Source organism: Urocampus carinirostris, chromosome 16, assembly GCF_059441175.1.
Source record: "Urocampus carinirostris isolate Australia breed hairy pipefish chromosome 16, RoL_Ucar_1.0, whole genome shotgun sequence".
In the NCBI taxonomy this organism is placed as follows: Eukaryota; Metazoa; Chordata; class Actinopteri; order Syngnathiformes; family Syngnathidae; genus Urocampus; species Urocampus carinirostris.
This window is the reverse complement of record NC_142364.1, coordinates 26,587,546-26,604,296: the sequence shown is the minus strand read 5'-3', so window position 1 is coordinate 26,604,296 and position 16,751 is coordinate 26,587,546. Positions and strand designations below refer to the sequence as shown.

The window sequence follows — 16,751 nt, the reverse complement described above, 5'->3', positions numbered from 1 at the left end:
TGATCCCCTAATGCCCCTGATAAGCAGGTAGGCACCTTGCATGGCTGACTCTGCTATTGGTGTGTGAGTGTGTGTGTGAATGGGTAGTGTGAAGTGCCTGGTTTATACATGAATGCAGTCCATTAACCATGCTTTTTTTGGACTGCACTTTTGACTTCATGAAACTTTTTTGATGTATGGCATCTGTCAGGTGTGGTGTTCCACTACCGGGGCAACACTAGCCGATACGCTCTTGACTTTTCGGCCGCATCGGAGGCTTGTCTCTCCGTGGACGCCGCCATCGCCACGCCAGAGCAGCTGACGGCTGCCTTCCACGACGGCTTTGACCACTGCGACGCGGGCTGGCTCGCCGACCGGACTGTCAGGTGGCTAGTGCCCTCGCTATTTTCTTTATCATCATACTGTAGTAGTAAGGACTTATTGTACACTTAAAATTCAAGTTACCGTAATTTTAGATTAATGTGAGCACACACATTTTGTCCCAGCACAATTTTGTTTTTTTTTGCCTGATTCGGTTTTCATTCATCACTTTCTTTCGCCCTATTAGCTGACCTCACAACGCTATCACTTTTAACAGTTATTTTTAAAAAGAAGAACATAAGAAGAACATATCCAAGTCGATTTTTGTCTGCCTTTCCTTTAAAATTTTAGGGAAATGCGCAACTCAATTGTCATTAAAGAGAGCTGTTGGAAAACCAGTTGCCACTTTTTCTGGATGTTTTTTCTCAACAAAATCAGAACTTTTCTCCCACTTTGCGCCTCTCCGATCTCCTCTGTAGACACCAGCTTCTCTGATTCGTCCCCTTTTCAGTTGTTTTTTGGCAACAAGAATATAGCCTCCCTCAAAAATTATTGCAGCGAAGTGCTGCGTATTTCTTCTGCGACTTTTTAATCAGCACTCGCTGCTACCCAATTTTACCGTTTGGCTTGGTCACCCACACAAACACCACACTTGTGCTTTTTTATTATTTCTTCCTTTGTTTCAATTGCCATCATTCTACTTTTTCCTCAGAAATCTTTTAAAAATTCACACAAAGAATATGCTACAAAATGACTGAATTCAGAGGGAGACTAAAATCCTAAAATGGGGGTATGATGGTGCTGATTCAGCTTTTTGGGGGGCATTTTTCACATCTAGTGTAACCTACCTGACAGCCTGTGAAAGATGGTGGTTAATTTAAACTGCTTCCCTTCACACACACACAAACAAACATACTGAAAACATTATTATCACCCATGTTTTGCTTGCGAATAATATTAAGCAAAAAATAATTACCAGTGGAACATTCTAACTTTTTTCTTTTTTCTCCCCTAGAAAAAAAGGAAATAATATTTAAGAGCAGCAAAATGATGATTTTTTACTTTACTTTGTTTTATTTTTTTATTTTTGCTAAGCAATCTCTAAGAGCTTTATCAAACAAAATACATTATTAAATATATTTTCCTGTACAAAATCAAAAAAACAGTCTTGAACTAAAAACTGCACTTCTCTGCTGAAAATATCTTATAACATGAAATTCAACTAAGAACGAGGATTTTATTAATCTAGCCCTTGCGGGTTGGGATATAAGTGCGTTCTTATATTATTGCGTTTTTAGCATATTCAGCGCACAGGGAGATCATGGCACACTATTGTGCCCACTGGTTGAAACACACTGGTAAAGAGGACATAGGTGAGTGTTTGTGTTTTCTTTCAGATATTCAATCACACAACCCCGTCCGGGTTGTGAAGGCGACCTGGGGAACCGACCGGGTGTGAGGACGTACGGTGTCCGATCAGCCTCGGAAAAATACGACGTCTTTTGCTACGTTGAGAAACTTGATGGTAATGCAAATATTCAAAGTAGTAACAGAAATCACACTAAATATATGTACACCGTTACATTATCAACAATGGTCAACAACAACATGGTAATTCATAAAGCTAGGCAAACTATCATTTAGAATATTATATTCAGTCTTATTGGAAATTGTCTGAAATCAAACAAATTTACCCTTTCCACACTTCTTATTGTCTGTCCTTCTCCATGAAAGATGAATACATTTTTTTCTATCAAGAAATACTTAAGAACATAAAGAAATATTGCATTTTCTTTAATGTCTTTTTAAACAGGTGTTATTTGTCTTCCAAAGCGTTTTTTAATCCAATTTAAAGTGTCATCGTCAAAATAAAGTTAACCCACTAATTCAGTGGATCTTAACCTTGTTTGAGCTACCAAACCCCAGCAGTTTCATATGTGGATTCACCAAACCCTACACGTGTAAAAAAAAAAAAAAAAAAATTATATATATATATATATATATATATATATATAATTAAAATTAATGACATACTGTTATTTTTTTACTGATGCACAGAATGAACTGTGCAAGACAAAACCAGCTTAGAGCATGAACTCACATCAATAGACAGAACTGTAAATCAGTGTGACTTCTGTTGTTGCCTTTGAGAGATAAATAAATAAACAGAAAAAATCCTGACCAGGGAAACGACTCTTTGATGTATTTAATCAGATTTTGCGTTTCTTTATATCTTTCAGGATGACTTTCTTTTTTTCTATTCTCTATCATTTGTTTCTGGCACCTTGGCTAAAAACTGTGTGATAATGAGATCAAATCTAGTGCCTTTTTTAATAGTCATGTTTTTCAATGGTGGTCTAGTGGATTGGGGCTCTCACCGCCGTGACTCAAGTTTGATTTCAGTTACATATAAAGTGTTGCCATTTTGGTCGGCGATATTTTTCTATTGATTAATCTATACACAAATACAGTAGTATACAATAAAACCTCGATTAGTAACACAGAGTTTTAAAGAATATCCACCGTATGTTGCGGCATATAAGGCGCACCAGGTTGTAAGGCATGTTTGCAATTTTCTGACCAATTTGTGTTTTTTATGTGCATCTTATAGTCTAGACCAGGGGTCGGCAACCTATGACATGCGTGGCATCAGTGGCACGTGAGGGGTCAATCAGTGGCCCGCGATCGCACGGGAAAATAAATAAAATAAAATATAAAATAATGTTTTAAAGAGCATTTACCTGAAATTTTCAGTCGTGCGCCGTGTTGTTTAGAGGCTTTACGGTAGCGCCCCTCCTCCTCTGCTCTGTTTGTGAGCGCGTGTATGAGGAGAGGAGGAGAGATCCGTGTTTTAACCCAGCCAACGAAACACAGGCGCGCGATAAACGAATGAATCATGACGGCTCCTCCAGCGAAAAAATTTTGTTCTTTTCAGCCAGCGTGGGCCAATGACTGGGGCTTTGTGCAAAAAATGACAGTGCTCTTTGTGCATAATGCCTCGAGAGAGTTGTACCTCGCACATCAATGTGTTAAACGTCATTACATAATGAATCATGAACGTGAATTCAAGGACAAGTCTGACAAGGCGGAGACATTAAAAGGCGCTGTGTCCACGTACGGCAAAGAAACACAGACCCTGAAAACCATTGTCACTGCTAAAAACGCCATTGCTCACTGCAAAGCAAAGCACGGAAAATCTTTTACTTAATGCAAATATCTTTTTAAGCTCGGAGGTTTTGTTTTGTGGCTTGCCTAACAAAAACAAAAATAAAACACATCCCTATGTCAGGCAGAAGTGTTGAACGTCGAGAGAAGGGGCTGGCAGAAAGCATGTGTGTGCGTGTGTGTTTCAATTTGATATTTTCTGCAATAAGATTTCATTGGTGAATAGTATGGTAGCTGTCCATATCACTTGTTTTCTGATTGTAGTTCATTTTTGGTGAAAAATGTTTGATTCTTGTCATCAAAAGTTGAAGTCATGGATGTCTACAGGCCTTTCCACGCGTTGCTCACATTCATTTTTTAGTTTATTGATGAACAAGAATAGTGTTAGATAAATAGGTCAGTTATACGATTAAAATGAATATCCATGTTGTATATTTGGAATGGTGTAAAAATACAGATCTGATGGAAAGCAAAAAAATGTTGTGCGAGTCATTAATCTTGGTGTGGCACACTGATTTAGAAGGAAATTTGAAAGTGGCACGCCATACCGAAAAGGTTGCTGACCCCTGGTCTAGACTCTCGAAAATACAGTACTACTTTCCTCTCTGCCTATTTTGCGGCTATCTTGTGGTTTTACACAAAGAGAGCAAACTCATTAAATGGTTGATACTTGATGTGCAATTTGTTCAGGAGACGTCTTCTACCCGCCATTCATGAGCAACAAGCTTACCCTGGAGGAGGCGTCGCTCGAGTGCAGGAAGCACGACGCGATTCTGGCATCGCCCGGGCAACTGTTCGCCGCTTGGGCTAAAGGCCTTAACCAATGCGATTACGGCTGGCTGTCGGATGGCAGCGTCCGGTACCCAATCAATGTCCCCTGGCCGCAGTGCGGAGGCGGCCTCCTGGGGGTCCGCACGCTCTATAAGTACGAAAACCAGACGGGTTATCCGGACCCGGGAGACCGGCACGGCGCCTACTGCTTCAAAGGTGATTTTTAGCAAACCCTTTTTTAACCTTTTCTTTAGGCCAGGTGGATGATTTAATCTTACCCGTCCTAAAGGTCTGAGTGTCAAAAAATGAACCGAGTAGCTTGGTCATATCTATCAAAATGTTTTTTTTATTTTTTTATTAAATGAACCCAAAAGTTCTCTCTGGACACTATAGGGCCGCGTTGAGATTGTATATCCTGGTTATTTCGTTCCGGTGTAAAACTCAATTCACTCAACTGTTAAAATAAACCAGTGAACACATTCAATGCCAAACATATTTCCCCCCCACTGTTTATGAACAAATGTGTCATTTTTAGAAAAAATTCCTTGTCATCTGTGATTATGTTATTTCTAATGTTGGTGGAATGATAAAGTATAATACTGAGAAACAAAGCTTAAAATCTAAGCTTGTTATTCTTTTACTGATCCTGACCACCTTGGAACCGAACTTTTGGATTCCGCCTAATAGTTAAATTCATTTTGACATCACTTCTTCAAGCCGTAGCTGACGTAAAAATAGAATAATATCAGTTTAAGATTGATACAGTATACTGGGGCTTACTAAAATTGGGGTATTGGACCTTTTTTTTTATATAAATTTTCATGGTTCTGTTTGGCAGAATTGGACATGTATTACATTAACACTCAAGTCTGTCATGAGTCAATCTACTTAAGGTACAGCGTTTGCTTGTGGTTAAAATGTGACAATAACAACCAGAAGTGCAGAAAGTTTAGTGTGTTTGTGTACGTGTGCAGTGTTTGGAGAGGGGAAAACCCAATCACTTCTTGCTTAGACAAACAGAACACGTCTCTAATGGATTGCAGCTGGACCTGGCCCAGACACACAGAGCAGAACAGAACCAGTGTTTTGTCACCGATAACGAAAGTTTTGGACCTAATCGAAAACACATGCTCAGGTTCAGAACCGGTGACCCAATGTGCTGGTTTTGGTCCTGCTTCTGGTTCTGGTCATCAACGCGAGGCGACGTGACTGGATGCTTGGCACGCCAATGTCATGACATCATAACTGGGCGGCTCTGATAGCGACGCCTTATGACAATCGAAGGGCAGAACTTGAAGTAGTTTTGGTACTGCGACCATAAAAAATAAAAGATTGAAAATGATCTCATGTCCCCACGGCAACCTACTGTATAACCTTCAGAAGATAGCATTTACAGGTATATACGCTATGAGTTACATTTTGCGATATACTGCGGCCCCTTTACATACAAGATGAATTCATACCTGGAATGAATCATATCTAGAATTTCTAGGAAAAATAAACAGTGATCCACACATTCTATTCCATTCTATTCTATTCCATTTGATGTTTTAAACAAATGTTCCCCATTTAAAAAGAAACAACAACAATTTCTCTGTTCAAAATTATTCAAATGAATTCTAAATGACTACAAAACACATCTTACTGATCAATAAAACACATTCAAATAGTAATTGAACATAACAATACAATAACAAGATAAAAAGGATGACGTAAACTTAATAAAATGAAAGTTAATTACAAGCACCTATCATGGAGGAAGTCAACAGTTGCTAACGGAAGTATATGGCTGATGGTGGAGGAGTGAGGGAGCAGGAGAGACTGTTGATCATGCGTAAGCACTTACTGTACAACTACAAATAAAATTTTTGTCACTTTAAATGAAATTAAACTTATTCTTTACTGTTTTTATGTAGATTTTTTTTTTTCCTTTTTTGCCTATTTACTGTTACAGTCTTAACTTTTTTTACTTTCTTTTGTCCTTGCAATACTTTTACTTTCTTTAGGTCTTTTGAAAAAAACAAACAAAAAAACCCCTTATCCAAGAATATTTGTCGCTGGTTCCCCTTCTAAATGTTACAGTCATTTGTAAAGCAATGTGATAATAAACAATACAAGCGTATGGGATCAGGTTTGTATGGCGGGAAACACACTTGAGCAGTCTCGAGCACTCGGCCTTAGTGGTAGCGTCTTAAAATTCTTGTTTCTTGTTTTTCTCTCGTAAGTCAGGGAAGGTTTTGCTTGGAAGGCATCTTGTATCTCAAATTTCTACTAGCCAGAGAACCCTGTATTTAGAGGGGAAAATAATTTAACTGTTACGTAACTGAATTTAACAGTAATATGAAACTCTTTCGTCAAATTTAACTTAATGAGTCAACACAATGGGCAGCACGGCGGCACAGTGGTTAGCGCGTGTGGGGCACAGTTCTGAGGTCATGAGATTGAACCTTCCTGTGTGGAGTTTGCATGTTCTCCCCGTGCTTGCTCGGGTTTCCACCGGGCACTCTGATTTTCTCCCACAATCCAAAAACATGCATGTCAGGTTAATTGGTCGGTGTGTTGTAGGTGTGAATGAGCGAGCGGATTGTCTGTCCCTTTGTGCTCTGCGACTGGCTGGCAAGCAGTTCGGGTTGTCCCCTGCCCACTGCCCGAAGCTAGCTGGGATGGGATCCAGCACCCCCGTGACCCTACTGAGGATAAGCGGTGCAGATAATGAATGGATGGATAATAAATAGAGTAACATCAACGCAAAATCTAAGCATTAGTTTCTTTTCCATCTACAGTGGAACAAAATTGAACAAAAATACTGTCCTAAATGGCAGATCATTTTTCTAAATGTAAATGATTTTTTTATTATATCGTTGGGAGAAATCCATGAGGGAAAAAAAATAATCTAAAGATGTTATTTTATTTATATTTAATTAATTCAGTTTAGGGGCAGACCTGCAGCGCAGTGGTTAGCGCGTGTGCGGCACACTTCTGAGGTTATGGGATCAAACCTAGCTGTTTGGAGTTTGCATGTTCTCCTCTTGCCAGCGTGGATTTCCTCCGGGCACTCTGGTTTCTTCCTACATTCCGAAAACATGCATGTCAGGTTAATCGACCGGTCCAAATTGTCCCTAGGTGTGAATGATCGAGTGAGTTGTCTGTCTCTGTGCGTCCTGTGGCTGGCTGGCAACCAGTTCAGGGTGTACCCTGCCCACTGCCCGAAGATAGCTGGGGATGTGCTCCAGCACCCCCGCGACCCTAGTGAGGATAAGCGGTGCAGATAATGGATGGATAATCGGGGCGGCAGAAGCTCAGGAGGTAGAGCGCTCGTCTTAGGATCAAGGGATCCCAGTTCGAATCCCGGTTGTCCGTGTTACATGTTGAAATGTCCTTGGGTAAGACACTGAACCCCTAATACCCCCAATAAGCAGGTTAGCGCCCTACATGGCTGCAAGGCCGCTATTGGGAAATGTGGAGCACATTGTAAAGCGCTTTGGGAAGTCATTGACTTGAAAAGCGCTATATAAATGCAGATCATTTCATTTAATCTCATTTCATAATGGATAGTTCAGTTTAAGTGAAAAACTATCTGATTTTAAATGAAAGTAAAACAATAGGTTAAATACTTATTTAAGTATTTAAATTCTATTCTTGCAATATAAATACCTTGGTCAATTTTAATTGTTGTTCTAGTAAAATGAAAAATAAAAACAAGCATTTTATTTTACACAATTTAAAAAAAAAAATAGATCAATGTCAGAAAATAACAGAATATTAGTGTTTGATTTTACAATTAACAAAAAACATAAAAAATACAGTGTAAATATAGTCCAATGGTGTGTAGAAAGGTAAAGATCCTCTGAAGACATATTTTATCGGGGTACATTTAATTAAAGACTTTTAAGAAACACTAGTTCTGATAACTTGCTTGTTGGAGGGAGATTGTGTAATATTTGTCCTCTAGATGTCACAGTATTGTGTAGTGCAACCAAAAATGAGAGCTAAAAAGCATAAGGAAGAACACAAACTACGGAGACTCAAAGTGACGCACCATTTTTCTCATTTATTTGCCTTTCACAGGTTTTTTTGTTCATGTTGTACCCTCTACGGCAAGATGGCAATTAATCATGTTAGCTCCCTGATGTTGAATATCATGTTATGTAATATAAATGCTAATTCATCAACGTAAAAGTATTTATTTAAATCAATATTATTATTATTTTTTTAATGAATGAAGATTATTTACCACTAGGAGGCGCTGTAAAATTTTACAATGTCCCTTTCAAAATGAGACGTAAACACAATTACCCGGTACTTCCTTAAAAGGCATGCTTGTCACATTTTTGGTTTGGGGGTGGGTAACCTTTTCCATGTTTGCCTTTGATAGACCAACTGCGAGAAGTAGCATTGTGATGTTGGCGTTACTCCGATAGCAATGCTAATCTTTTTTCTTTTTGCCTTAATTTTGGTACGAGAGTTGTGCTTCAAGGTCTTAATGACGTTATTTCTTCTTGTAAAAACATTCGCTTAGCCCGCTGGCAGCCATCTTTGCTATTATTTCTGTTAAAGTGAAAATAAGCTCACATATCAGGAACATAAACACACTGCTTGTTTTGGACTGTCGTTATTGCTGGTTCTTGTTCTGGCCAACTTGGCCGCTTTTAAACACCGACCTCAAGTTTCTTTTTGGAAGTTACCGTAAATTCCCGACTAAACACCTGATTAAAATACTCATGCTCGAATTTAACTTTGTTAAGCTGCAGGCTTTAACACCCATAAAAAACTCATTCACTTATAATTTTCACATTTAAAAAGAAATCAGCGGTAAAATGTTAAGAGTACAGACAAGTAAAACATTGTGCCTTGATTAAGACGCTCTTTTTTGCAGGCGTCCATAGCTGTCATTCTTCATAAACTAGCCCAGCAGTCAATATTAAAAAAAAATTGGCATCAACATATACAGTATGCAGGAGTACGACAACATTTTTAAAACAAAACTCAATGTAATGACTAAAATCCAGGAGCCCCTACAATCACAGCGGAGTTTGGATTTGAGAATGTTTTTGCCACGCTCTTGAGTATCTGTTAATGGCAATTTAATAAATCTTGACTGCTGTAATAGTTGATTGACAACTGTGGACAGAGTATGCAGAAAAGTGTCTAAACGTGGCACAATGTGTTATTTTCTGACTAGACATTTTTCCGATGATTCTGCCAAAATCACCATCTTATTCTATAGGGACATTGTTAATGATGTTTAGGTGCATCACTATTTAGATAACAAGGCATTTGGCTACCGAAGGGAGTCATAGTGGTTCCCTCCGTTTACCCGCGCTTAATTTAATTTCTTCACCTTGACATTTAGAGCGGGGGGCACGGCGGCTGAGTTGTAAGCCCGTTCGCGGCACAATTCTGAGGTCATGGGTTCAAATCCAGATACCTGCCTACCTGTGCAGAATTTGCAAGTTCTCCCTGGGCACTCCGGTTTCCGCCCACATTCCAAAAACACGCAATTCAGGTTAATTGGCCGGTCCGAATTGTCCCTAGGTGTGAATCAGTGAGTGAGTTGTCTGTCTCTGTGTGCCCTGCGACTGGCTGGCAACCAGTTCAGGGTGCTTACTGCTCACTGCCCTAAGATGGATGGGATGGGCTCCAGCACTCCCGCCAACCCCCTGAGGATAAGCAGTGCAGATAATTAATGGATGGATGGATGGATGACATTTAGAGCACTTGGCAGAAATCACATTCTGTCAGCACGTGCCCGCGTGATGTTTTGTTTGAATTAAAAAGTCGAATTCCCCTGTTCCGCACCAGTTCTAGGCACCGACTGCTAGGCACCAACTTTTAGGCGCCGCAGCTGTGGAGAACATGGGAAAGGGCCTGGCAGCTTGTAGCCTGGAATTTACTGTAATGATTGTTTTAAATTTAACTATCTTTCGTGCTTCTCTGCAGCTAAGCATCCAGAACCGACGCCTACTGGTCCAACGAGCACCGAAGTGGCACTAGAACCAAGTGGTGTTAGTGCCGGTAACCCATCACCAACAACACAACCTGAGACTTCTGGGCTAAAAAGGAATCCCATCACTCAAGTGCCTTGGCACAAAGATCATATCGTCACTGAGAACAAGCTTTTTCCTGGCACAACGTCGACCCTAAGGACCGCCCATGTAGAGGTAAAATCCAGCCTGACCCAGCCCAAGCCAGACCAACCAACTTGATTTGCAGGACTGGACTCCAAGAAAAACCTGAAATTTTCTATTATTATTGAGGACTCGGGAGGAAGAGAGATGATTTATGGTAACGAATTAGTCTGAATTTTGTCAAGAAAATCTAAGTTAACCAAGACTATAAACATTTACATCTATTAAATTGCTGTGTGAGGTTACATTAAGCGCCCACATTCCATCGGTCAATTTAAAAGTTTACGAAAAAACTTAAGTCCATCCTTTGTTTTTATGGGTTGAAAGTTGGGCCACAAACTACAGCAGCAGTACGTCCTTAAGAATCTTTTGTGGAACTTTGAGGGAGAGAGAGACAGAGAGAGAGATTGAGAGAGAGAGAGAGATGAATAATGGATAGAGACTAGAAGAAGTTCTTTGAATTGAAATTGCAAGAGTTTGGTGATGACTTTGACGGCCTTGAAGAGAAGGTAGTAGTTAACGCTACTATCTCCGAAATATATTTTTCCATTTTCAATATATGCATTTTTTTTAATCCACACATTGTTTAAGTATACATTTTTTAGAAACATATATTTAGTTTTTTAAAGTCCGCGAGAGAGAAGCCCGGTGCAACCCAAACGGAATGATTGCCATTTTTGCCGGATCCGGGGCAAAATCTTGGTCCGACTCGGGCTTGCGCTTAAGATCTTATCTCTGTGCCCAGGCTACCTTTGGCAGCGGCGAATCACGCAGCAGGGGCGGGGCTGACCCGGTAGCGGAAAGCGTTAACCTGCCATCACTCTTTCCTGACTTGGGCACCACGCGTCAGACGGCTTTGGTGTCTAAGGAAGAAGCTTCAACTCTGAGTTTTAACCTGGACCAAGCCGTGGCCTTCCCCGGGGAAGAAGGATCAACAGACAAGTCACCTTTCCACGTCATCATTGTCAACGTACAGGATAAAAATCAATCAGGTATGCTTGGATGACTTTGATCAATTTTAGGGTTTCAACAACTAATAATTCAATCAAAAGTTCAATCGTTAGAATATTACCACAATTTCCGGACTACAGAATTTAAGAACGAAATTTAATTTTGTCTTTGTACAAGGTGAATCAGATTTCAAGCATTACGCTTAAACAGCTAGTGGAGACCCCTGCACTACACAATACAGCGATAGTTAGAGGTCAAATAAATTCAATTATACACACTGTCCTTTAAAGGTACAAGTTTTAGTACCCTGGATATTCAATTTGTGATGTTTATTTGCAATGAGGAATGTTTTGGCCTCAGTGGGAGTTGTTGAGTCATAGTATTTTTTAATGTTTTCATTAAAGGACCATATTATTTAGCGCATTCTAGAAGCCAAAAAACATTCAATGAACTACAACGGTTCCATGACCCCGCACACCTAACGCTGTTTTCAGCTGCATCGTTTTAGTTTTTGCTCTGTTCTGTTTCGGTCACGTGTTTTAGGATTATGTGACCATTCAAGATGACGATTACGAAGACGAGCACATTTTTAATAGGATGAAAGAAAACGTAAATGAGGGATGCATCGCCTAAAACTTAAGCGCTATATTTCTTGACAACATGCCAGTGCAACCATACTGTGGAGAATAATGCCAGATTGCTACACAGGCGTCTTTTTGTGTTATTTTGCTTGGTTGTTGGCATTGGTGGTTTAGACCAAAATTCATTTGCTTGTTATCGTTTGTTAATGGTCTCCAACGTAGTGCACATGGGCACCAGGGTGCCCTGTGAGGAGAGTTGAGGTGGCTAAAAATCTGTTGACCTCGCCAGTCCTGGGTCATTGTGATTTTCTTGTAAAATTATTTTTTTTATTTTTTTTGTGGTTGACTATTCACTATAGAGTCTATTTGACCCCACTTAGCCTGTTGATGAAGTAGTAACAACATAGTAATAACAAGATAAGGTGTTATTTTTGAAATGCATATCCAACTCGGTGCCCTTTGCGGTAATAAGTACCAAAAAGTAGCTCTCAACTTGAAAAAGGTTAGAGACTCCTTGATTAAAGGAATCTTCAGCAATCTGACATTGACCCCCATGATACGGAAAGAGTAGCGTTTTTGATATATAACTTCCCCTGTTGTTCTATTCGGATGTATAAATTGAGGAATGGATTTGTTGGTGAAAGAATTGCAATATCCTCAGTATGTTGTAAATATTGAATAAAGTACAGTTAAATATCGCATTTTGGTCCTGTTATGTATTATATGGATATTGTTGGCTAAAACATGAACTAATTTTTGCTTTAAAAGGGCGTCATAAAATTTTCCAGGTGTCCCCGTCATGTTTTGTATTCAGAGCACATGCCTTGTGGAAAAGAGAAGCTCACCCTTTTTCCTCTGAATAAGTCGAACCATATTTAAAGCCGCAGTGTCTAAAATGTAGCAAAAAAGCGGCCTTTAGTTGGAAATTTACAAGACTCGCCAACTATTTTAATAATTGATGAATTGTTCCGATAGAGTAGCTGTCAGAAATTATAGACGAATTTTAGATTTCGTTTTAAAATATTTGGCAGTTTTTTAATGGTTTTCAAAATAATTGGCCAATTAAATTTGAGTTGAAGAGACATCGATACCCCTGCTCTGAATAATACACAAAGACGAATGGACAGAGGGTCAAATATAAAAAATGTCTACAATTTAAGGACGAGAATAATCAAATGTTGAAAACTTTCATAAATTTAATAATGAGTCGAGATCATCCCAGGGGCTGTAGAAAGCCTTCTCGTAGACAGGATCTGTCCCGCAAGTCCTTGACATTGACATATGTGATTTGGAGCCTCCTAGAGGTAATAAAGCTACATCTATTGGTCAAACATTACACACTGTGTGACATGAGAAAAAAAATCTTAAAGGGACAGTGTGTAATGTTTACTGCCTCATAGTGGTAGAAAAAAACTTTCAGTAAAAAAAAAAAAACAACCAAATTGAATAATAGGCAAAAATACATGATACATCATATCACTGTTTATTTATATAAAAAAATCATTGGTCAAGAAATTTGTATTCCTTTTACATAGTGGAATCCCTACTTAGTTTGTCTGCTGTCCTGTTGCTTCCTGTGGCACTGGGTTTCGTTTGCATTATACAACAGTGCCATCTCGTTGTCAAATACTACACACTGGGACTTTAAGTGTGAGAAAATACTATGAAATACTATAAAATGTAATACTGTTTTATTAATTCACTATTCAATACTTTTATAATACTATGCTTTGCTGAACAAAAAATACTATTTTAATCCATGCCACTCTGTCCAGAATTCTGCTGTATACCCGGCAGCACCACTGAAAAAAATGAACTCCGCTTTCTTTCCTTCCATTTCTTTCAGTCGATCGCATCCTGGAACTCCTTAACTCGCCTGTGGGGAATGCTGTCGGTTCTCCGCAAATCACCGATCTCTCGCAGTCAATCGGCGAACTCGTCCATGGCAGCGGAATCAGTGCCGTCTCTGACGCTCCGTTGCCGGCCATCAGCTTCATCAACGGAAAACACAGAGTAGGATAGCCTACAAAATATTTGAATTGTTGATGATAAAAGCGCTTGTCAGCAATTTTAGACATGTTAGTGTAAGTGAAATTCAGTGGTTGAACATCGGACAAATCAGGTCTAATTCTGCATTAACAAAGCACTAATTTGTGTTCTTTAACTGCACTTAAACAGTAGTCACGATCTCCTCCATTGCATAAACTTGGGTTTAATCATCAGAAAAATATAGCCAGAGTCTGCCCATTTCTTTCTTAGGCAAACATGGAGGTGCTAATGCATGCGTTAACTGTATTTCTTCTTGTTAGATTATTACAATGCCCTGCTCTCCGGTCTTTCCAAAAAGAGCATTGCTAGCTTAGTTACTACAAAATTCAACAGCAGGGAAGGGATCACATTACACCAGTTTTAAAATCACTCCATTGAGTCGCTGTGTGTTTCAGGATCTATTTTAAAGTGCTTTTACCAATTTTTTAATGTTTTAACGGGCCATCATGTCTGTCTGATTTTCTTTTATTATATTAGCCCACGCGGTCCCTGAGGTCCTCTGGCTGCGGTTTGTCGACTGTTACTTGGTTGAGGACTAAAACCTGTGGCGAAGCAACATTAGGCCACTAAGGTCCTTGCCTATGGGACGGTCTGTCAGAGGACATTAGGTGTGCGTGGACCTTTGATATTTTTAAGAGGAGGCTTAAGACCCACATTTTTAATATAGCTTTTAGTTGAGTATTTTTATTTAGTCGGATTGGTTTAACTTCTAACCTTTTACTGTAACATGTATCCTTTTTTCACATTTTTATTTTATATTAATTTATTTTTATTATTTCAGTGTTTTGTCATGATGGGCCCACGCTGGTAGGGTGTGGTTCAATGGCTGAAAATCCTTTCCTGAGGCCATCTGCTGCCATCCCTATCAGTCTTGATGAGCCTCCCTCCTGTCCCTTTCCTTACACGATTACTCTGTGCCCTGCTACATTTATATTTTATTTCTATTATTATTTTTTTAATTTAATTTTATTTTAACGTTTGTGTTTGTCAGTGTATTAGGTGTTATGGTTTGTTGGGTGGGAGAAAAGAAGGGAATTTTAATCAGCACTTTGAGTGGCAAATTCATTGGTTGAAATGTGCTTTACAAATACATTTTATTTTATTTTATCCAATCAGATGACATTTGACACTGAGCTGCCTGAGGAGGCGCGAGGGGATCAGTTTGAAACAGCCGCCCCCATTCAGGTGATAGAGGATGAGGATGGTGGGTCGCTACCTGACTACGCCGCGTTTGAAGCTCCCACCGAGGATCCCATGGATAGTCCAGTGACAGATGGCCACCTTCTAGACTTTCGTTCTTACTTCCCAACTTTAGATTCACCTATAAGGATCCACAGCTCCTCCTCATCCCAGGATAGGACAACAGACGGCTCTGGTGACGATGGCCACAGCATTACTGCCGTTTCAAACCTCATTTCAGAAACAGCAACACTGGACACCGGTATCCACGCGGAGGATGAGGAGGCGGGGTCAACATCTGGTGAGGCAGAGGAAAAAACAAGTACCACACCTTCATCCATGCCAATTGGCCCAGTGGAGCAGCTGTCAAGAGACGGGGACGCTTCAGGAGAAAAAGCCCGCCTTATTCCTGAAGACATTTTGTCAACACCGCACCTCTCCGACTTGTACCTTGTGGCGGAAAAGAACTCCACCCGATCTCCTTCTGCTGTCATTCTCGATATAAAACGCCTTCAGCTGGACCCTCACCCTGTTCAACTCCCCGGAAACCTGCGCCACAGGGATTCTAACTTGCAACAAACACTCTCCACAGCTGTGCCACCCTTGCATGCAGATGTTACCCAGGTCCTCCCTTCGTGGACCAGGACCCCAGACCCGAGTCTGTCTGAAGACTTCCACAACAGCGAGATGGACCTCGAGATTGATGAGTTACAACCACCCTGGCCTGAGAGGACACCACAGGTCGATGACATCAAAGCCAATGGTAATATTCCAAAATTATGACATTAAAATTGTCACAATATAAAGTATCTGTCACTTTGCCACAAGTGTATAAAATAAATATATTTTGTGTATTATTTAGCAAAGTTGTCAAAAAACAGTTGAATCGGTTAAACAGTAATGATTCAAATAAACATAAATGATATTAACGTGCATTTCTTTTAGATCTTCATTGGTCGAGAAATTTGTGTTTTACGTAACATGAGGCTTACCTAGTTGGAGCTGACATGATTGTTCACAATCTTGCTTCAACGGGTACCCCCAAAAAATAAAAATCTTTTGAAAGGCTGGGCAAAAAAATGAGAAGCAAAATGCTGGGGTTTGGTCATTTTGATTCTCCTAGATTGTATTCTCCCTTGTGGTTTTCAGAACTCCTTTTCAGTTGCATTACACTAAGGGTCTCCAACCTTTTTACAGCCAAAAGTTACTTTTTTGTTATTAATACGTGCAAAGGTCACCCAGTTTGAAATGCATTTCTAAAATAACAACTTATCATATTACATACTGTAGTTGTTACTATGTTATTACCATGGCAATCAATGGATGTATGGTTAAATAGACTCTGTAAACTACTAAAAAAATGACCCAGCACTGTTGAGCTATTTTCAGAACCAACGGGCACCACGTTGGAGACCTCTGAACTACACAATACAGTAATATCTACTGGTCTTCTAAATTAAAATATACACACTGTTCTTTGACGGTACTAGTTCAAGTACCCTGAATGTTTTGCTCGTGATGTTTATTTGTAATGAGAAATGTTCTGGCCACAGTGGGAGTTTTTGAGTCATGGTATTATTTGACATTTTCATTAAAGGATCATATTATTTAGCCAAGTCAGGTCAAG

At 39.6% G+C, this 16,751-nt stretch overlaps 1 protein-coding gene across 2 annotated transcripts in view; it reads left to right on the top strand.

Annotated features, from left to right (window-relative positions):
* LOC148350875 (neurocan core protein-like) overlaps positions 1 to 16,751 on the top strand; it is a 38,199-nt gene that overhangs the window by 7,380 nt on the left and 14,068 nt on the right. For both annotated transcript variants that reach the window (XM_088355770.1, XM_088355769.1), the window contains exons 4-10: positions 191 to 365; positions 1,698 to 1,825; positions 4,156 to 4,452; positions 10,177 to 10,397; positions 11,110 to 11,356; positions 13,743 to 13,909; positions 15,062 to 15,887. In XM_088355770.1, the coding sequence (XP_088211896.1) occupies positions 191 to 365; positions 1,698 to 1,825; positions 4,156 to 4,452; positions 10,177 to 10,397; positions 11,110 to 11,356; positions 13,743 to 13,909; positions 15,062 to 15,887 (2,061 nt within the window). The remainder of the gene's footprint in view (positions 1 to 190; positions 366 to 1,697; positions 1,826 to 4,155; positions 4,453 to 10,176; positions 10,398 to 11,109; positions 11,357 to 13,742; positions 13,910 to 15,061; positions 15,888 to 16,751) is intronic.